Here is an 18088-nt window from a genome sequence, read left to right as displayed (position 1 = left end):
GCCAATGCAGTTGAGTGTCAAACGGCATTCATTCTGCACCGTGGAGCATGCAAAGCAAGGCCTGAAGTGGTCAAGGGGAGTGTCCCGAGGAGCAGAGAGTGGCCCGAGTGTCCTGGCTGGTCCGTCCCTTCATGAATAATGCACACCCTCCCCGTGGGGGGGTTTAATAATGCTCAAGGGGAGGAGTTTTGGGCGCATTTGCCCGGGCCAGAGGACGTAGCCGAACGACTGACCACAGGGTCCCCTCTCCATCTGTCCAGATTGATTTGATTCTCTTCTCTGTGGGGAAAGATCCTTGGGTGGCCTTGCCGGGATGTCTCGTCCGCTCTCAGACCAGGAGAAGAGGAAGCAGATCAGCGTGCGGGGACTGGCCGGCGTGGAAAATGTCACCGACCTCAAGAAGAACTTCAACCGGCACTTGCACTTCACCCTGGTCAAGGACCGCAATGTGGCCACCACCCGGGACTACTACTTCGCCCTGGCCCACACCGTCCGGGACCACTTGGTGGGACGCTGGATCCGCACCCAGCAGTACTACTATGAGAAGGACCCCAAGGTGAGCATCCTGACACCCCTTCGATATAAACAAAAATGTCATGTTCTCGTAGTAGTGACACCCCTTCGATATAAACAAAAATGTCATGTTCTCGTAGTAGTACCCAGCAGTACTACTACGAGAAGGACCCCAAGGTGAGCACTCTGACACCCCTTCGATATAAACAAAAATGTCATGTTCTCGTAGTAGTGACATCCCTTCGATATAAACAAAAATGTCATGTTTTCGTAGTAGTACCCAGCAGTACTACTACGAGAAGGACCCCAAGGCGAGCGCCCTGACAACCCTTCGATATAAACAAAAATGTCATGTTCTCGTAGTAGTGACACCCCTTCGATATAAACAAAAATGTCATGGTCTCGTAGTAGTATCCAGCAGTACTACTACGAGAAGGACCCCAAGGTGAGCTTCCTGACACCCCTTCGATATAAACAAAAATGTCATGTTCTCGTAGTAGTGACACCCCTTCGATATAAACAAAAATGTCATGGTCTCGTAGTAGTATCCAGCAGTACTACTATGAGAAGGACCCCAAGGTGAGCTTCCTGACACCCCTTCGATATAAACAAAAATGTCATGTTCTCGTAGTAGTGACACCCCTTCGATATAAACAAAAATGTCATGTTCTCGTAGTAGTACCCAGCAGTACTACTACGAGAAGGACCCCAAGGTGAGCACTCTGACACCCCTTCGATATAAACAAAAATGTCATGTTCTCGTAGTAGTGACATCCCTTCGATATAAACAAAAATGTCATGTTTTCGTAGTAGTACCCAGCAGTACTACTACGAGAAGGACCCCAAGGCGAGCGCCCTGACAACCCTTCGATATAAACAAAAATGTCATGTTCTCGTAGTAGTGACACCCCTTCGATATAAACAAAAATGTCATGGTCTCGTAGTAGTATCCAGCAGTACTACTACGAGAAGGACCCCAAGGTGAGCGTCCTGACACCCCTTCGATATAAACAAAAATGTCATGTTCTCGGAGCAGTACCCAGCAGTACTACTACGAGAAGTAGTAACCAGCAGTACTACTACGAGAAGGACCCCAAGGTGAGCACCCTGACACCCCTTCGATATAAACAAAAATGTCATGTACTCGTAGTAGTGACACCCCTTCGATATAAACAAAAATGTCATGTTCTTGTAGTAGTACCCAGCAGTACTACTACAAGAAGGACCCCAAGGTGAGCACCCTGACAACCCTTCGATATAAACAAAAATGTCATGTTCTCGTAGTAGTGACACCCCTTCGATATAAACAAAAATGTCATGTTCTCGTAGTAGTACCCAGCAGTACTACTACGAGAAGGACCCCAAGGTGAGCATCCTGACAACCCTTCGATATAAACAAAAATGTCATGTTCTCGTAGTAGTGACACCCCTTCGATATAAACAAAAATGTTTATATCGAAGTAGTACCCAGCAGTACTACTACGAGAAGGACCCCAAGGTGAGCATCCTGACACCCCTTCGATATAAACAAAAATGTTTATATCAAAGTAGTACCCAGCAGTACTACTACGAGAAGGACCCCAAGGTGAGCATCCTGACACCCCTTCGATATAAACAAAAATGTCATGTTCTCGTAGTAGTGACACCTCTTCGATACAAACAAAAATGTCATGTTCTCGTAGTAGTACCCAGCAGTACTACTACGAGAAGGACCCCAAGGTGAGCATCCTGACACCCCTTCGATATAAACAAAAATGTCATGTTCTCGTAGTAGTGACACCCCTTCGATATAAACAAAAATGTCATGTTCTCGTAGTAGTGACACCCCTTCGATACAAACAAAAATGTCATGTTCTCGTAGTAGTACCCAGCAGTACTACTACGAGGACCCCAAGGTGAGCATCCCGACACCCCTTCGATATAAACAAAAATGTCATGTTCTCGCAGTAGTTCCCAGCAGTACTACTATGAGAAGGACCCCAAGGTGAGCACCTTGACACCCCTTCGATATAAACAAAAATGTCATGTTCTCGTAGTAGTACCCAGCAGTACTACTACTACGAGAAGGACCCCAAGGTGAGCATCCTGACACCCCTTCGATATAAACAAAAATGTCATGTTCTTGTAGTAGTACCCTGTAGTAGTACCCAGCAGTACTACTATGAGAAGGACCCCAAGGTGAGCATCCCGACAACCCTTCGATATAAACAAAAATGTCACTGACTTTGGGTTTGGGAGTTGTAGTTCACCTACATCCAGAGACTACCATGGACTCGCATAATGATGTATCTGGACCAAACTTGGCACGAATATTCCATATGCCCAGATATGAACACAGATGGAGTTTGGGGGGAAAATAGATCTTGACATTTGGGAGTGATAGTTGCTGGGATTTATAGTTCACCTACAATCACAGAGCATTCTGAACCCCACGAAGGACAGAACTGGGACAAACCTCCCACACAGAACCCCTATGTGGGCCACAGCAATGCGTGGCAGGGGATGGCTAGTCTATATAAATAAAAATATATTTGTTTGTGGGATTAACGGAACTCAAAAACCACTGGACGAATTGACACCAAATTTGGACACAAGACACCTAACAACCCAATGTACGTCCTTCACTCAAAACAATTGATTCTGTCATTTGGGAGTTGTAGTTGCTGGGATTTATAGTTCACCTACAATGAAAGAGTATGATAGAATTGAACCATGCGGGGCATACAGGACTCCCATGACCAACAGAAAACATTAGAAGAGTTTGGTGAGCATTGACCTTGAGTTTGGGAGTTGTAGTTCACCCACATCCAGAGACTACCATGGACTCACACAATGATAGATCTAGACCAAACTTGGCACAAATATTCCATATGCCTAAATATGAACACTGGTGGAGTTTGGAGGGAAATAGACCTTGACATTGGGGAGTCCTAGTTGCTGGGATTTATAGTTCACCTACAATCAAAGAGCATGCTGAACTCCACCAACGACAGAAGTGGGCAAACTTCTCAATCTATATAAATAAGAATGTCATGTTCGTTTGTGGGATTGACATAACTCAAAAACCACTGGATGAATTGACACCAGATTTGGACACAAGACAACAGTCAGGCCAACAAGTGACCATCACTCATAAAAACACTGAAAAACACAGTGGAAGGGACTTAAAAGCCAAATAACCACATATATAGACATACACACACACACAAAACACATATACACAGACGGGGCCACAGCAACGTGTGGCAGGGGATGGCTAGTAATAATTTTTGGTCATGTCAAGAACAACTTGAGAAACTGCAAGTCGCTTCCTGTGTAAGAGAATAGGCCATCTGCAAGGATGTTGCCCAGTGGATGTGTTACCATCCTGTGGGAAGCTTCTCTCATATGAGAAGCTGGAGCTGACAGATGGGAGCTCAACCAGCTCCCCGGATTCGAACCACCAACCTTTCGGTCAGCAGTCCTGCCGGCATAAGGGTTTAACCCATTGTGCCATTGTGGCTCCTTCCGGGAGCGAGAAAGCCTACATCCAGCATTGAGTACCCATCCAGCTGCAAAGTCAATCAGTGAGGGTATCTGCATAGAGGTAGTGAAGCATGTAGAGTGTATATATCCCTGTGGAATAACGTCCTGGGGGAAAGAACCCTTGCCTGTTTGAAGCAAGTGTGAATGTTGCAACTAGCAAGCTTGAATAGCATTGAGTAGCCATGCAGCTGCAAAGTCAATCAGTGAGGGCAGTGAAACAAATGGAGTGTATATATCCCTGTGGAATAAAGTCCAGGGTGGGAGAAAGAACCCTTGCCTGTTTGAAGCAAGTGTGAATGTTGCAAGGAGCAACTTTGAATAACATTAAATAGCCTTGCAGCTGCAAAGTCAATAAATGAGGGTATCTGTATGGAGGAAGCAAGTGGACTGTAGATATAATTCTGGAATAATGGGAGAAAGAACCCTTGTCTGTTTGAAGCAAATGTGAATGTTGCAGGTAGCAAGCTTGAATAGAATTTCATAGCCATGAAGTTGCAAAGTCAATCAGTGAGGGTATCTGCATGGAGGTAGTGAAGCAAGTGGAGTGTGTTTGTGTGTGTGTGTGTGTGTGGAATACTGTCCAGGTTGGGAGAAAGAACCTGTCTGTTTGAAGCAAGTGTAAATGTTGGAATTAGCAAGCTTGAATAGCACTGAATAGCCACGAAGCTGCAAAGTCAATAACTAAGGGCATCTGCATGGAGGTAGTAAAGGAAGTGGAGTATGTGTGTGTGTGTGGAGTAATGTCCAAGGTGGGAGAAAGAACCCTTGTCTGTTTGAAGCAAGTGTGAATGTTGCAGTGGGCAAGTTTGAATAGCATTGAGTAGCCACAAAGCTGCAAAGCCAATCAATAACGGCATCTGCATAGAGGTAGTAAAGCAAGGTAGTAATGTTCAGGATTGGAAAAAGAACCCTTGTTTGTTTGAAGCAAATGTGAATGTTGCAGTGAGCAAGTTTGAATAGCATTGAGTAGCCATGAAGCTGCAAAGCCAATCAGTAAGGGCTTCTGCATAGAGGTAGTAAAGCAAGTGGAGTATATATGTGTGTGTGTAATAATGTCCAGGGTGGGAGAAAGAACCCTTGTCTGTTTGAAGCAAGTGTGAATATTGCAATTAGCAAGCTTGAATAGCACTGAATAGCCAAGAAGCTGCAAAGCCAATCAGTAAGGGCATCTGCATAGAGGTAGTAAAGCATGTGGAGTATGTGTGTGTGTGTGTGTAATAATGTCCAGGGTGTGAATGTTTCAATTAGCAAGCTTGAATAGCACTGAATAGCCATGAAGCTGCAAAGCCAATCAGTAAGGGCATCTGCATAGAAGTAGTAAAGCAAGTGGAGTATATGTGTGTGTGTAATAATGACCAGGATGGGAGAAAGAACCCTTGTCTGTTTGAAGCAAGTGTAAATGTTGCAACTAGCAAGCTTGAATAGCACTGAATAGCCATGAAGCTGCAAAGCCAATCAGTAAGGGCATCTGCATAGAGGTAGTAAAGCAAGGTAGTAATGTTCAGGATTGGAAAAAGAACCCTTGTTTGTTTGAAGCAAATGTGAATGTTGCAGTGAGCAAGTTTGAATAGCATTGAGTAGCCATGAAGCTGCAAAGCCAATCAGTAAGGGCTTCTGCATAGAGGTAGTAAAGCAAGTGGAGTATATATGTGTGTGTGTAATAATGTCCAGGGTGGGAGAAAGAACCCTTGTCTGTTTGAAGCAAGTGTGAATATTGCAATTAGCAAGCTTGAATAGCACTGAATAGCCAAGAAGCTGCAAAGCCAATCAGTAAGGGCATCTGCATAGAGGTAGTAAAGCATGTGGAGTATGTGTGTGTGTGTGTGTAATAATGTCCAGGGTGTGAATGTTTCAATTAGCAAGCTTGAATAGCACTGAATAGCCATGAAGCTGCAAAGCCAATCAGTAAGGGCATCTGCATAGAAGTAGTAAAGCAAGTGGAGTATATGTGTGTGTGTAATAATGACCAGGATGGGAGAAAGAACCCTTGTCTGTTTGAAGCAAGTGTAAATGTTGCAACTAGCAAGCTTGAATAGCACTGAATAGCCATGAAGCTGCAAAGCCAATCAGTAAGGGCATCTGCAGGGAAGGTAGTAAAGCAAGGTAGTAGTGTTTAGGATGGGAAAAAGAACCCGTGTCTGTTTGAAGCAAGTGTGAATGTTGCAGTGGGCAAGTTTGAATAGCATTGAGTAGCCACAAAGCTGCAAAGCCAATCAGTAACGGCATCTGCATAGAGGTAGTAAAGCAAGGTAGTAATGTTCAGGATTGGAAAAAGAACCCTTGTTTGTTTGAAGCAAATGTGAATGTTGCAGTGAGCAAGTTTGAATAGCATTGAGTAGCCATGAAGCTGCAAAGCCAATCAGTAAGGGCATCTGCATAGAGGTAGTAAAGCAAGTGGAGTGTGTGTGTGTAATAATGTCCAGGGTGGGAGAAAGAACCCGTGTCTGCTTGAAGCAAGTGTGAATGTTGCAGTGAGCAAGTTTGAATAGCATTGAGTAGCCACGAAGCTGCAAAGCCAATCAGTAAGGGCATCTGCATAGAGGTAGTAAAGCAAGGTAGTAATGTTCAGGATGGGAAAAAGAACCCTTGTCTGTTTGAAGCAAGTGTGAATGTTTCAATTAGCAAGCTTGAATAGCATTGAGTAGCCATGAAGCTGCAAAGCCTATAAGTAAGGGCATCTGCATAGAGGTAGTAAAGCAAGTGGAGTAATGTTCAGGATGGGAAAAAGAACCCTTGTCTGTTTGACGCAAGTGTAAATGTTGTATGTGTGTGTGTAATAATGTCCAGGGTGGGAAAAAGGACCCTTGTCCGCTTGAAGCAAGTGTGAATGTTGCAGTGAGCAAGTTTGAATAGCATTGAGTAGCCACGAAAAGTCAATAAGTGAGGGTATCTGCATAGAGGTAGCCTGTCCTTTGTTGCCTGGAGGCACCCTCTGTTTGGGTGCCTCCAGGCAACAAAGGCTAGTAAATAGAAAACACCATCTGAACATTAGGAAGAACTTTCTGACTCTGAGAGCTGTTCAACAGTGGAACTCTCTGCCTCTGAGTGTGGTGGATGTTCCTTCTTTGGAGGCTTTTCTACAGAGCTGGATGCCTTATTGCAAATGCCTTATTATTGTTGTTGTTGTTGTTGTTGCTACAGCAACTCCTGTTGTTGATATCCTAAGGGGCGGGACAAATGTCACAAAGATGTCTGATGTTTTGAAAACGTTTTGCAACATATGCAAATGATGCTGCAATGTGGTTAATTAGAAACAGATAACGAAATTTTACTAACTATCGAAAGACCTGGATTGATGATTAATAATTATAAATTTTATAAATAAAATTATTATTAAATTATTATTATTAATAATAATGATAATCATTAATAATAATATTTTAATAATAATTTTATTTATAAAATTCATAACTATTGTCATCAATAATAATTAAATTATTATTATTATTATTAATCATGATTATTATATAATGATAAGGATATAGTGATATAATGACAATAATAATATAACTATATCATTATCATTATATAACGATTATGATTAATAATAGTAATAATTTAATAATATTTTATTTATATAATTTATAATTATTATCATTAATAATTAATTTGTTATTAATCATGAGAATCTTTATATAATGATAATGATATAGTGATATAATGACAATAATATCATTATATGATGATTATCATGATTAATAATAATAATAATAATTTAAGAATATTTATTTATAAATATTTATTTATAAAATTTATAATTATTACCATTAATAATAATTAAATTATTATTATTAATCATGATTATTATATAATGATAATGATAGAGTGATATAATGACAATAATAATATCATTATATAGTGATTATCATGATTAATAATAATAGTTTAATAATAATTTTATTTGTAAAATGTATAATTATTATCATTTAATAATAATTAATTTATTATTATTAATCATGATAATATTATGTAATGATAAGGATATAATGATATAATGACAAAAATAATGTCACGATATCATTATTATTATATAATGATTATGATTAATAATAATAATTTTATTTATAAAATTTATAAATCTTATCATTAATAATAATTCATTTATTATTATTAATCATTATCATGATATGATGATTATCATGATTAATAATAATAATTTAAGAATAATTTTATTTATAAATTTTATAATTATCAATAATAATTAAATTATTATTATTAATCATCATAATCCTTATATAATAAGGATATAGTGATATAATGACAATAATAATATAACTATATCATTATCGTTATATAACAATTATGATTAATAATAATAATAATTTAATAATATTGTATTTATATAATTAATAATTATTTGTATCATATTAATATTAATATTATATTATTAATATTAATATTATATAACAATTATGATTAATAATAATAATTTAATAATATTGTATTTATATAATTAATACTAATTATTATTAATAATTAATTTGTTTTAATAATTAATTATTAATTAACGTTTTCAATCATGATAATCTTTATATAATGATAATGATATAGTGATATAATGACAATAATAATATCATTTATATAGTGATTATCATGATTAATAATAATAGTTTAATAATAATTTTAATTGTAAAATGTATAATTATTATTAATAATAATTTTATTATTATTATTAATCATGATAATATTATGTAATTATAATGATATAGTGATATAATGACAATAATAATATCATTATATAATGATTATGATTAATAATAATTTAATAACAATTTTATTTATAAAATTCATAATTATTATCATTTAATAATAATTAATTTATTATTATTAATCCAATAATATTATGTAATGATAATGATATAGTGATATAATGACAATAATAATATCATTATATAGTGATTATCATGATTAATAATAATAGTTTAATAATAATTTTATTTGTAAAATTTATAATTATTATCATTTAATTATAATTAATTTATTATTATTAATTATGATAATAATTATATAATCATTATCATCATTATTAATAATTTAATAATAATTTTATTTATAAATTTTATAATTATCATCAGTCATAATTAGTATTAATAAATAATATTTATTAATATTTATTATTATTAATGATAATAATTATATAATGTTAATGATATACAGCAATCCCTCATAGAATCATAGAATCAAAGAGTTGGAAGAGACCTCATGGGCCATCCAGTCCAACCCCATTCTGCCAAGAAGCAGGAATATTGCATTCAAATCACCCCTGACAGATGGCCATCCACCCTCTGTTTAAAAGCCTCCAAAGAAGGAGCCTCCACCACACTCCGGGGCAGAGAGTTCCACGGCTGAACGGCTCTCACAGTCAGGAAGTTCTTCCTCATGTTCAGGTGGAATCTCCTCTCTTGTAGTTTGAAGCCATTGTTTCGTGTCCTAGTCTCCAGGGAAGCAGACTTCGCGGTTCGCTTTGCGCTGACTCGCAGTTTTGCGGTTTTTCAATAGATATTAATGTAAAATATTTATCGTGGTATTTTTCGTGGTTTTGTGGGTTTTTGCAGTACTCGACACCAACTGGTTCTCCCACCAAATCGGGCAAATTCACTCCTGGTAATAATAATATTAATATGATACAATGATATAATAATAATAATAATAATAATAATAATACTTTATTTATATTCTACCTATATTCCTGCATAAGTGAATGGTAATAATAATAATAATTATATAATGATACAGTGATGTAATAATAATAATAATAATAATATTTTATTTATATTCCACCTATATTCTTGCATAAGTGTGTGGGGAGGGTTTATAAAGACTTAAAATGGTATATAACTACTAAAATGATGTATAAATATTGAAATAAATATAGCGTCCCTACTTCGCGGATTTTCACTTTTTGCAGGTGATCCTGGAGCGATAAGTGAGGGAATAATAATGACAATAATAATATTTATTAATATTTATTATTCTTATTATTAATGATAATAATATTAATTATACAATGATAATGATACAGTGATATAATATTAATATATTTATATTCCACCCTGTCTCTCCAAAGAAACTACTAAAATAATGTAATAAATATTAAAATAAATATAGCGTCCCTACTTCGCGGATTTTCACTTTTCGCGGGTCATCCTGGAATGTAACACCCGCGATAAGTGAGCGAATACTGTAGTGATATAATGACAATAATAATATTTATTAATATTTATTCTTATTATTATTAAGGATAATATTAATTATATAATGATAATGATACAGTGATATAATAATAATAATAATAATATATTTATATTTCGCCCTGTCTCCCCAAAGGAACTACTAAAATAATATAGTCATATAATGACAATAATAATATTTATTAATATTTATTCTTATTATTAATGATAATAAATATTATATAATGATAATGATACAGTGGTAATAATAATAATAATAATAATAATAATAATAATATATTTATATTTCACCCTGTCTCCCCAAAGGAACTACTAAAATAATGTAATAAATATTAAAATAAATATAGCGTCCCTACTTCGCGGATTTTCACTTTTCGCGGGTCATCCTGGAGCGATAAGTGAGGGAATAATAATGACAATAATAATATTTATTAATATTTATTATTCTTATTATTAATGATAATAATATTAATTATACAATGATAATGATACAGTGATATAATATTAATATATTTATATTCCACCCTGTCTCTCCAAAGAAACTACTAAAATAATGTAATAAATATTAAAATAAATATAGCGTCCCTACTTCGCGGATTTTCACTTTTCGCGGGTCATCCTGGAGCGATAAGTGAGGGAATAATAATGACAATAATAATATTTATTAATATTTATTATTCTTATTATTAATGATAATAATATTAATTATACAATGATAATGATACAGTGATATAATATTAATATATTTATATTCCACCCTGTCTCTCCAAAGAAACTACTAAAATAATGTAATAAATATTAAAATAAATATAGCGTCCCTACTTCGCGGATTTTCACTTTTCGCGGGTCATCCTGGAACGTAACACCTGCGATAAGTGAGTGAATACTGTAGTGATATAATGACAATATTTATTAATATTTAATAATAATATAGTGATATAATGACCATAATATTGATTAATATTTAATAATAATATAGAGATATAATGTCAATAATATTGATTAATATTTAATAATAATATAGTGATATAAGGACAATAATATTGATTAATATTTAATAATAATATAGTGATATAAGGACCATAATATTTGTTAATATTTAATAATAATATAGTGATATAAGGACCATAATATTTGTTAATATTTAATAATAATATAGTGATATAAGGACCATAATATTTATTAATATTTAATAATAATATAGTGATATAAGGACCATAATATTGATTAATATTTAATAATAATATAGTGATATAAGGACCATAATATTTGTTAATATTTAATAATAATATAGTGATATAAGGACCATAATATTTGTTAATATTTAATAATAATATAGTGATATAAGGACCATAATATTTATTAATATTTAATAATAATATAGTGATATAAGGACCATAATATTTGTTAATATTTAATAATAATATAGTGATATAATGACCATAATATTGATTAATATTTAATAATAATATAGTGATATAATGACCATAATATTAATATTTAATAATAATATAGTGATATAATGACAATAATATTGATTAATATTTAGTAATAATATAGTGATATAAGTACAATAATATTGATTAATATTTAATAATAATATAGTGATATAATTACAATAATATTTAATAATATTTAATAATAATATAGTGACATAATGACAATAATATTGATTAATATTTAATAATAATATAGCGATATAAGGACCATAATATTGATTAATATTTAATAATACTATAGTGATATAATGACAATAATATTTATTAATATTTAATAATAATATAGCGATATAAGGACCATAATATTTATTAATATTTAATAATAATATAGTGATATTTAATAATATTTAATAATAATATAGTGATATAATGACCATAATATTGATTAATATTTAATAATAATTTAGTGATATAATGACAATAAGATTTATTAATATTTAATAATAATATAGTGATATTTAATAGTGATATAATGACAATAATATTTAATAATATTTAATAATAATATAGTGATATAATGACAATAATATTTATTAATATTTAATAATAATATAGTGATATAATGACCATAATATTTATTAATATTAATTATTCTTATTAATGATAATAACTATATAATATTATAATGATTATTATAATGATATGATTATTATTATTATTATTGCATCGCCGAACAGGGATTCGAACCTTGGTCTGCAAACAAGGCCATTTCGGGGACCCTACTCTTCGTCAAATCAATATATTTCTGTGCTTATGGGGTGACCCAGCGTGCCTGCCAATGGCCCTTCCTGAGGACTAGAAACTTGCCTCGACGTTTGAGGGTCTCAAAGGAGAGAAACGAAGACGCCTGCTCTCTTCTCTGCAGGATGCATGCAAAAGGATCAGCGTTACGGGTCAGCGGGTATTAATAGCCGCTTGAGAGACGCTATTTGCATGCCGGGAAGAGGCAACTCTGACCGTGCAATGCTATGAAATAGGCATGGGCCCACTTGGGCCCTCCAGGTGTTTTGGACTCCAACTCCCACCATTCCTGACAGTCTCAGGCCCTTTCCTTTTCCCCCTCAGCCACTTAAGCCAGGTAAACAACTCCTGCCAGCCTTTTGGATGGAGATTCTGGGAGCTGCGATGGAAAGCTGCCACTTTCCCAAATCCCATTGCTGGGGATGATGGGAGCTGTAGTCTGGTGACTTTTCCCAAACGTGAAGTCTGTGCAAACTGCAACTAACCAGGGAAATAACTACTTCATACACTGCAACTCTGGGAGTTGCAATGGAAAGCAGCCACTTTCCCAAATCCCATTGCTGGGGATGATGGGAGCTGTAGTCTGGTGACTTTTCTGGAATGTGAGGTCTGTGCAAACCTTAACTAACCGGGGAAATAACTACTTCCGGCCTGTTGTATGGAGATTCTAGGCGTTGCAATGTAAAGCCGCCACTTTTCCAAATCCTGTTGCTGGGGATGATGGGAGCTGTAGTCCGGTGACTTTTCCCGAATGTGAGGTCTATGCAAACGTTAACTAACCGGGGAAATAACTACTTCTGGCCTGTTGTATGGAGATTCTAGGAGTTGCAATGGAAAGCAGCCACTTTTCCAAATTCTGTTGCTGGGGATGATGGGAGCTGTAGTCCGGTGACTTTTCCAGAATGTGAGGTCTCTGCAAACCGCAACTAACCAGGGAAATAACTCCTTCCATCCTGTTGTATGGAGATTCTGGGAGTTGCAATGGAAAGCAGTCACTTTTCCAAATCCTGTTGCTGGGGATGATGGGAGCTGTAGTCTGCTGACTTTTCCCGAATGTGAGGTCTATGCAAACGTTAACTAAACGTTAACGAAATAACTACTTCCAGCCTGTTGAATGGAGATTCTGGGAGCTGCCATGCAAAGCAGCCACTTTTGCAAATCCTGTTGCTGGGGATGATGGGAGATGTAGTCCGGTGACTTTTTCCGAATGTGAGGTCTATGCAAACGTTAACTAACCGGGGAAATAACTACTTCTGGCCTGTTGTATGGAGATTCTGGGAGCTGCCATGCAAAGCAGCCACTTTTGCACATCCTGTTGCTGGGGATGATGGGAGCTGTAGTCCGGTGACTTTTCCATGTGTTTGGTCTGTGCAAACTTCAAGTAAAGGGGAAACAAATTGTGGAGTTCTGCCACACAGCGTAAACAATTTTGGATTTTATCAGGCATGGGCCAACTTGGGCCCCCCTGGTGTTTTGGACTCCAACTCCCACAATTCCTAACAGCCTACTGTAGTGGGGATTTTGGGACATGTGATCCAAGGTGGCTTGCGGCGGGGGATCCTACTGCACAGTCTGTTGGATGGAGATTCTGGGAGCTGCGATGCAAATCAGCCACTTTTCCAAATCGTGTTGCTGGGGATGATGGTAGCTGTAGTCCAGTGACTTTTCCCAAATGTGAGGTCCATGCAAACCACAAGTAACTGAGGAAACAACTACTGCTGGCCTGTCGAATTGAGATTCTGGAAGCTGCGATGTAAAGCAGCCACTTTTCCAAATCCCATTACTGGGGATGATGGGAGGTGTAGTCCGGTGACTTTTCCCGAATGTGAGCTTTGTGCAAGAACCTCAAGTAACGGGGGAAACAACTACTGCCAGCCTGTTGGATGGAGATTCTGGAAACTGCAATGCAAAGCAGCCACTATTCCAAATCCCATTACTGGGGATGATGGGAAGTGTAGTCCAGTGACTTTTCCCGAATGTGAGGTTTGTGCAAACGTTAACTAACCGGGGAAATAATTACTTCCGGTCTGTTGTATGGAGATTCTGAGAGCAGCAATGCAAAGCAGCCACTTCTCCAAATCCCATTACTGGGGATGATGGGCGCTGTAGTCCAGTGATTTTTCCCGAATGGGAGGTTTGTGCAAAATCCTCAAGTAATGGGAGAAACAACTACTACCAGCCTGTTGGTTGGAGATTCTGAGAGCTGCAATGCAAAGCAGCCACTTATTCAAATCCCATTACTGGGGATGATGGGCGCTGTAGTCCAGTGACTTTTCCCGAATGTGAGGTTTGTGCAAACCGCAACTAACCAGGAAAATAACTACTTCCAGCCTGTTGGATGGAGATTCTGGGAGCTACAATGTAAAGCAGCCACTTTTCCAAATCCCATTACTGGGGATGATGGGAGGTGTAGTCCGGTGACTTTTCCCGAATGTGAGGTCTGTGCAAACCTCAAGTAAGGGGGAAACAAATCGTGGAGTTCTGCCACACAGAGTAAACAATTTTGGATTTTATCGGGCATGGGCCAACTTGGGCCCTTCAGGTTTTTTGGACTCCAACTCCCATAATTCCTAACGGCCTACTGTAGTGGGGATTTTGGGACATGTGATCCAAGGTGGCTTGCGGCAGGAGATCCTATTGCACTGTCTGTTGGATGGAGATTCTGGGAGCTGGGATGCAAACTAACCACTTTTCCAAATCCCATTACTGGGGATGATGGGAGCTGTAGTCCAGTGATTTTTCCCGAATGGGAGGTTTGTGCAAAAACCTCAAGTTATGGGGGAAATAACTACTTCCGGCCTGTTGTATGGAGATTCTGGGAGCTACAATGTAAAGCAGCCACTTTTCCAAATCCCATTACTGGGGATGATGGGAGCTGTAGTCCAGTGACTTTTCCCGAATGTTTGTGCAAACCGCAACTAACCAGGAAAATAACTACTTCCAGCCTGTTGGATGGAGATTCTGGGAACTGCGATGCAAAGCAGCCACTTTTCCAAATCCCATTACTGGGGATGATGGGAGGTGTAGTCCGGTGACTTTTCCCAAATGTGAGGTCTGTGCAAACCTCAACTAACCGGGGAAATAACTACTTCAGGCCTGTTGTATGGAGATTCTGGGAGTTGCAATGGAAAGCAGTCACTTTTCCAAATCCCGTTGCTGTGGATGATGGGAGCTGTAGTCTTGTGACTTTTCCAAGTGTTTGATCTGTGCAAACTTCAAGTAAAGGGGAAACAAATCGTGGAGTTCTGCCACACAGAGTAAACAATTTTGGATTTTATCAGGCATGGGCCAACTTGGGCCCCCCAGGTTTTTTGGACTCCAACTCCCACAATTCCTAACAGCCTACCATACTGGGGATTTTGGGACATGCGATCCAAGATGGCTTGCGGTGGGAGATTCTACTGCACAGTCTGTTGGATGGAGATTCTGGGAGCTGGGATGCAAACTAACCACTTTTCCAAATCCCATTACTGAGGATGATGGGCGCTGTAGTCCAGAGATTTTTCCCGAATGGGAGGTTTCTGCAAAAACCTCAAGTAATGGGGGAAATAACTACTTCCGGCCTGTTGTATGGAGATTCTGGGAGCTACAATGTAAAGCAGCCACTTTTCCAAATCCCATTACTGGGGATGATGGGAGGTGTAGTCCAGTGATTTTTCCAGAATGTGAGGTTTGTGCAAAAACCTCAAGTAACAGGGGAAACAACTACTGCCAGTCTGTTGGATGGAGATTCTGGGAACTGAGATGAAAAGCAGCCACTTTTCCAAATCCCATTGCTGGGGATGATGGGAGCTGTAGTCCAGTGACTTTTCCTGAATGTGAGGTTTGTGCAAACCGCAACTAACCAGGAAAATAACTACTTCCAGCCTGTTGGATGGAGATTCTGGGAACTGCGATGCAAAGCAGCCACATTTCCAAATCCCATTACTGGGGATGATGGGAGGTGTAGTCCGGTGACTTTTCCCCGAATGTGAGGTCTGTGCAAACCTCAAGTAAGGGGGAAACAAATCGTGGAGTCCTGCCATACAGAGTAAACAGTTTTGGATTTTATCAGGCATGGGCCAACTTGGGACCTCCAGGTGTTTTGGACTCCAACTCCCACAATTCCTAACAGCCTGGGGATTTTGGGACATGTGATCCAAGATGGCTTGCTTTTCCAAGGGCAGCGGGAGATCCTACTGCTGGGTTGTTGGATGAAGATCCGGAGAGCTGCGGTGCAATGCAGCCACTTCTCCAAATCCCATTGCTGGGGATGATGGGAGCTGTAGTCCGGTGACTTTTCCCAAATGTGAGGTTTGTGCACGAACCTCAAGTAATGGGAGAAACAACTACTGCCAGTCTGTTGGATGGAGATTCTGGGAACTGCGATGCAAAGCAGCCACTTTTCCAAACCCCATTACTGGGGATGATGGGAGGTATAGTCCAGTGACTTTTCCTGAATGTGAGGTTTGTGCAAAAACCTCAAGTAATGGGAGAAACAACTACTACCAGCCTGTTGGTTGGAGATTCTGAGAGCTGCAATGCAAAGCAGCCACTTATTCAAACCCCATTAGTGGGGATGATGGGAAGTGTAGTCCAGTGATTTTCCCCGAATGTGAGGTCTATGCAAAAGTTAACTAACCGGGGAAATAACTACTTCCGGCCTGTTGTATGGAGATTCTGGGAACTACAATGTAAAGCAGCCACTTTTCCAAATCCCATTACTGGGGATGATGGGCGCTGTAGTCCAGTGATTTTCTCCGAATGGGAGGTTTGTGCAAAATCCTCAAGTAATGGGGGAAATAACTACTTCCGGCCTGTTGTATGGAGATTCTGGGAGCTACAATGTAAAGCAGCCACTTCTCCAAACCCCATTACTGGGGATGATGGGCGCTGTAGTCCAGTGACTTTTCCCGAATGTGAGATTTGTGCAAAAACCTCAAGTAATGGGAGAAACAACTACTACCAGCCTGTTGGTTGGAGATTCTGAGAGCTGCAATGCAAAGCAGCCACTATTCCAAATCCCATTACTGGGGATGATGGGCACTGTAGTCCAGTGATTTTAGGTCAATCTAGGGTCCGAATGAGGCAGACCTTGGAGGAGACAGCGATAGCGGTGGCTTTCTCTTTTTTAAATTTAGACCGGCCTGACATTTGCGGTGAACTTTTGCCTTTGGGTTTGGGAATGGGCCTGTGTCAGCAGGAGAGGAGTGGACATTGGATACGGGGCTCAAGCCGGTCCCAGAAAGGTCAAGGCAGAGGCCCAGGGAGGAGGAGACGGGAGGAGCACGGAAACCATCATCCTCCCCGTACCCCTGCCCCTCTTGCCCTTTGCGAGTAAGGGGATATCTTGGTGCAAGGGAGACCTGGCTTGGGTTGCTCCTGGGCCAAAATCCCACCTTCGTAGACTCCCAAAGTTGAAACCCTTCCACGATCGAAGCCCTCCCGACAGATGGCCAGTCTGCCTCTGCTTCCAAACCTCCAGAGGAGGAGACATCAACAGATACTCAACTGAGCTATATAACACTAGAGTTGGAAGGGGTGCCCAAACGATCATCCAGTCCAACCCTTCTGGAGGCACCATCAAACCACTCCCAATAGATGGCCAGCCAGCCTCTGCTTAAAAGCCTCCAGAGGAGG

At 38.3% G+C, this 18088-nt stretch overlaps 1 protein-coding gene across 4 annotated transcripts in view; it reads left to right on the top strand.

Moving 5' to 3' along the window:
• Nucleotides 1-201: 201 nt before the first annotated feature.
• Nucleotides 202-18088, top strand: part of PYGM (glycogen phosphorylase, muscle associated) — a 62452-nt gene continuing 44565 nt past the window's right edge. The window contains exon 1 of one of the 4 annotated variants that reach the window (XM_067472526.1): nucleotides 202-556. In XM_067472526.1, coding sequence (XP_067328627.1) covers nucleotides 314-556 — 243 coding nt within the window. In that variant the 5' untranslated portion in view covers nucleotides 202-313. Of the gene's footprint in view, nucleotides 557-2202; nucleotides 2233-2563; nucleotides 2590-2665; nucleotides 2692-18088 lie in introns of those variants that run through there. The other 3 variants (XM_067472527.1, XM_067472528.1, XM_067472529.1) reach the window with 3 other exon arrangements.

This window comes from Anolis sagrei, chromosome 12 (genome assembly GCF_037176765.1).
Source record: "Anolis sagrei isolate rAnoSag1 chromosome 12, rAnoSag1.mat, whole genome shotgun sequence".
In the NCBI taxonomy this organism is placed as follows: domain Eukaryota; kingdom Metazoa; phylum Chordata; class Lepidosauria; order Squamata; family Dactyloidae; genus Anolis; species Anolis sagrei.
The sequence above is the reverse complement of the archived record's forward strand: the minus strand, read 5'-3'. Positions and strand labels throughout refer to the sequence as shown.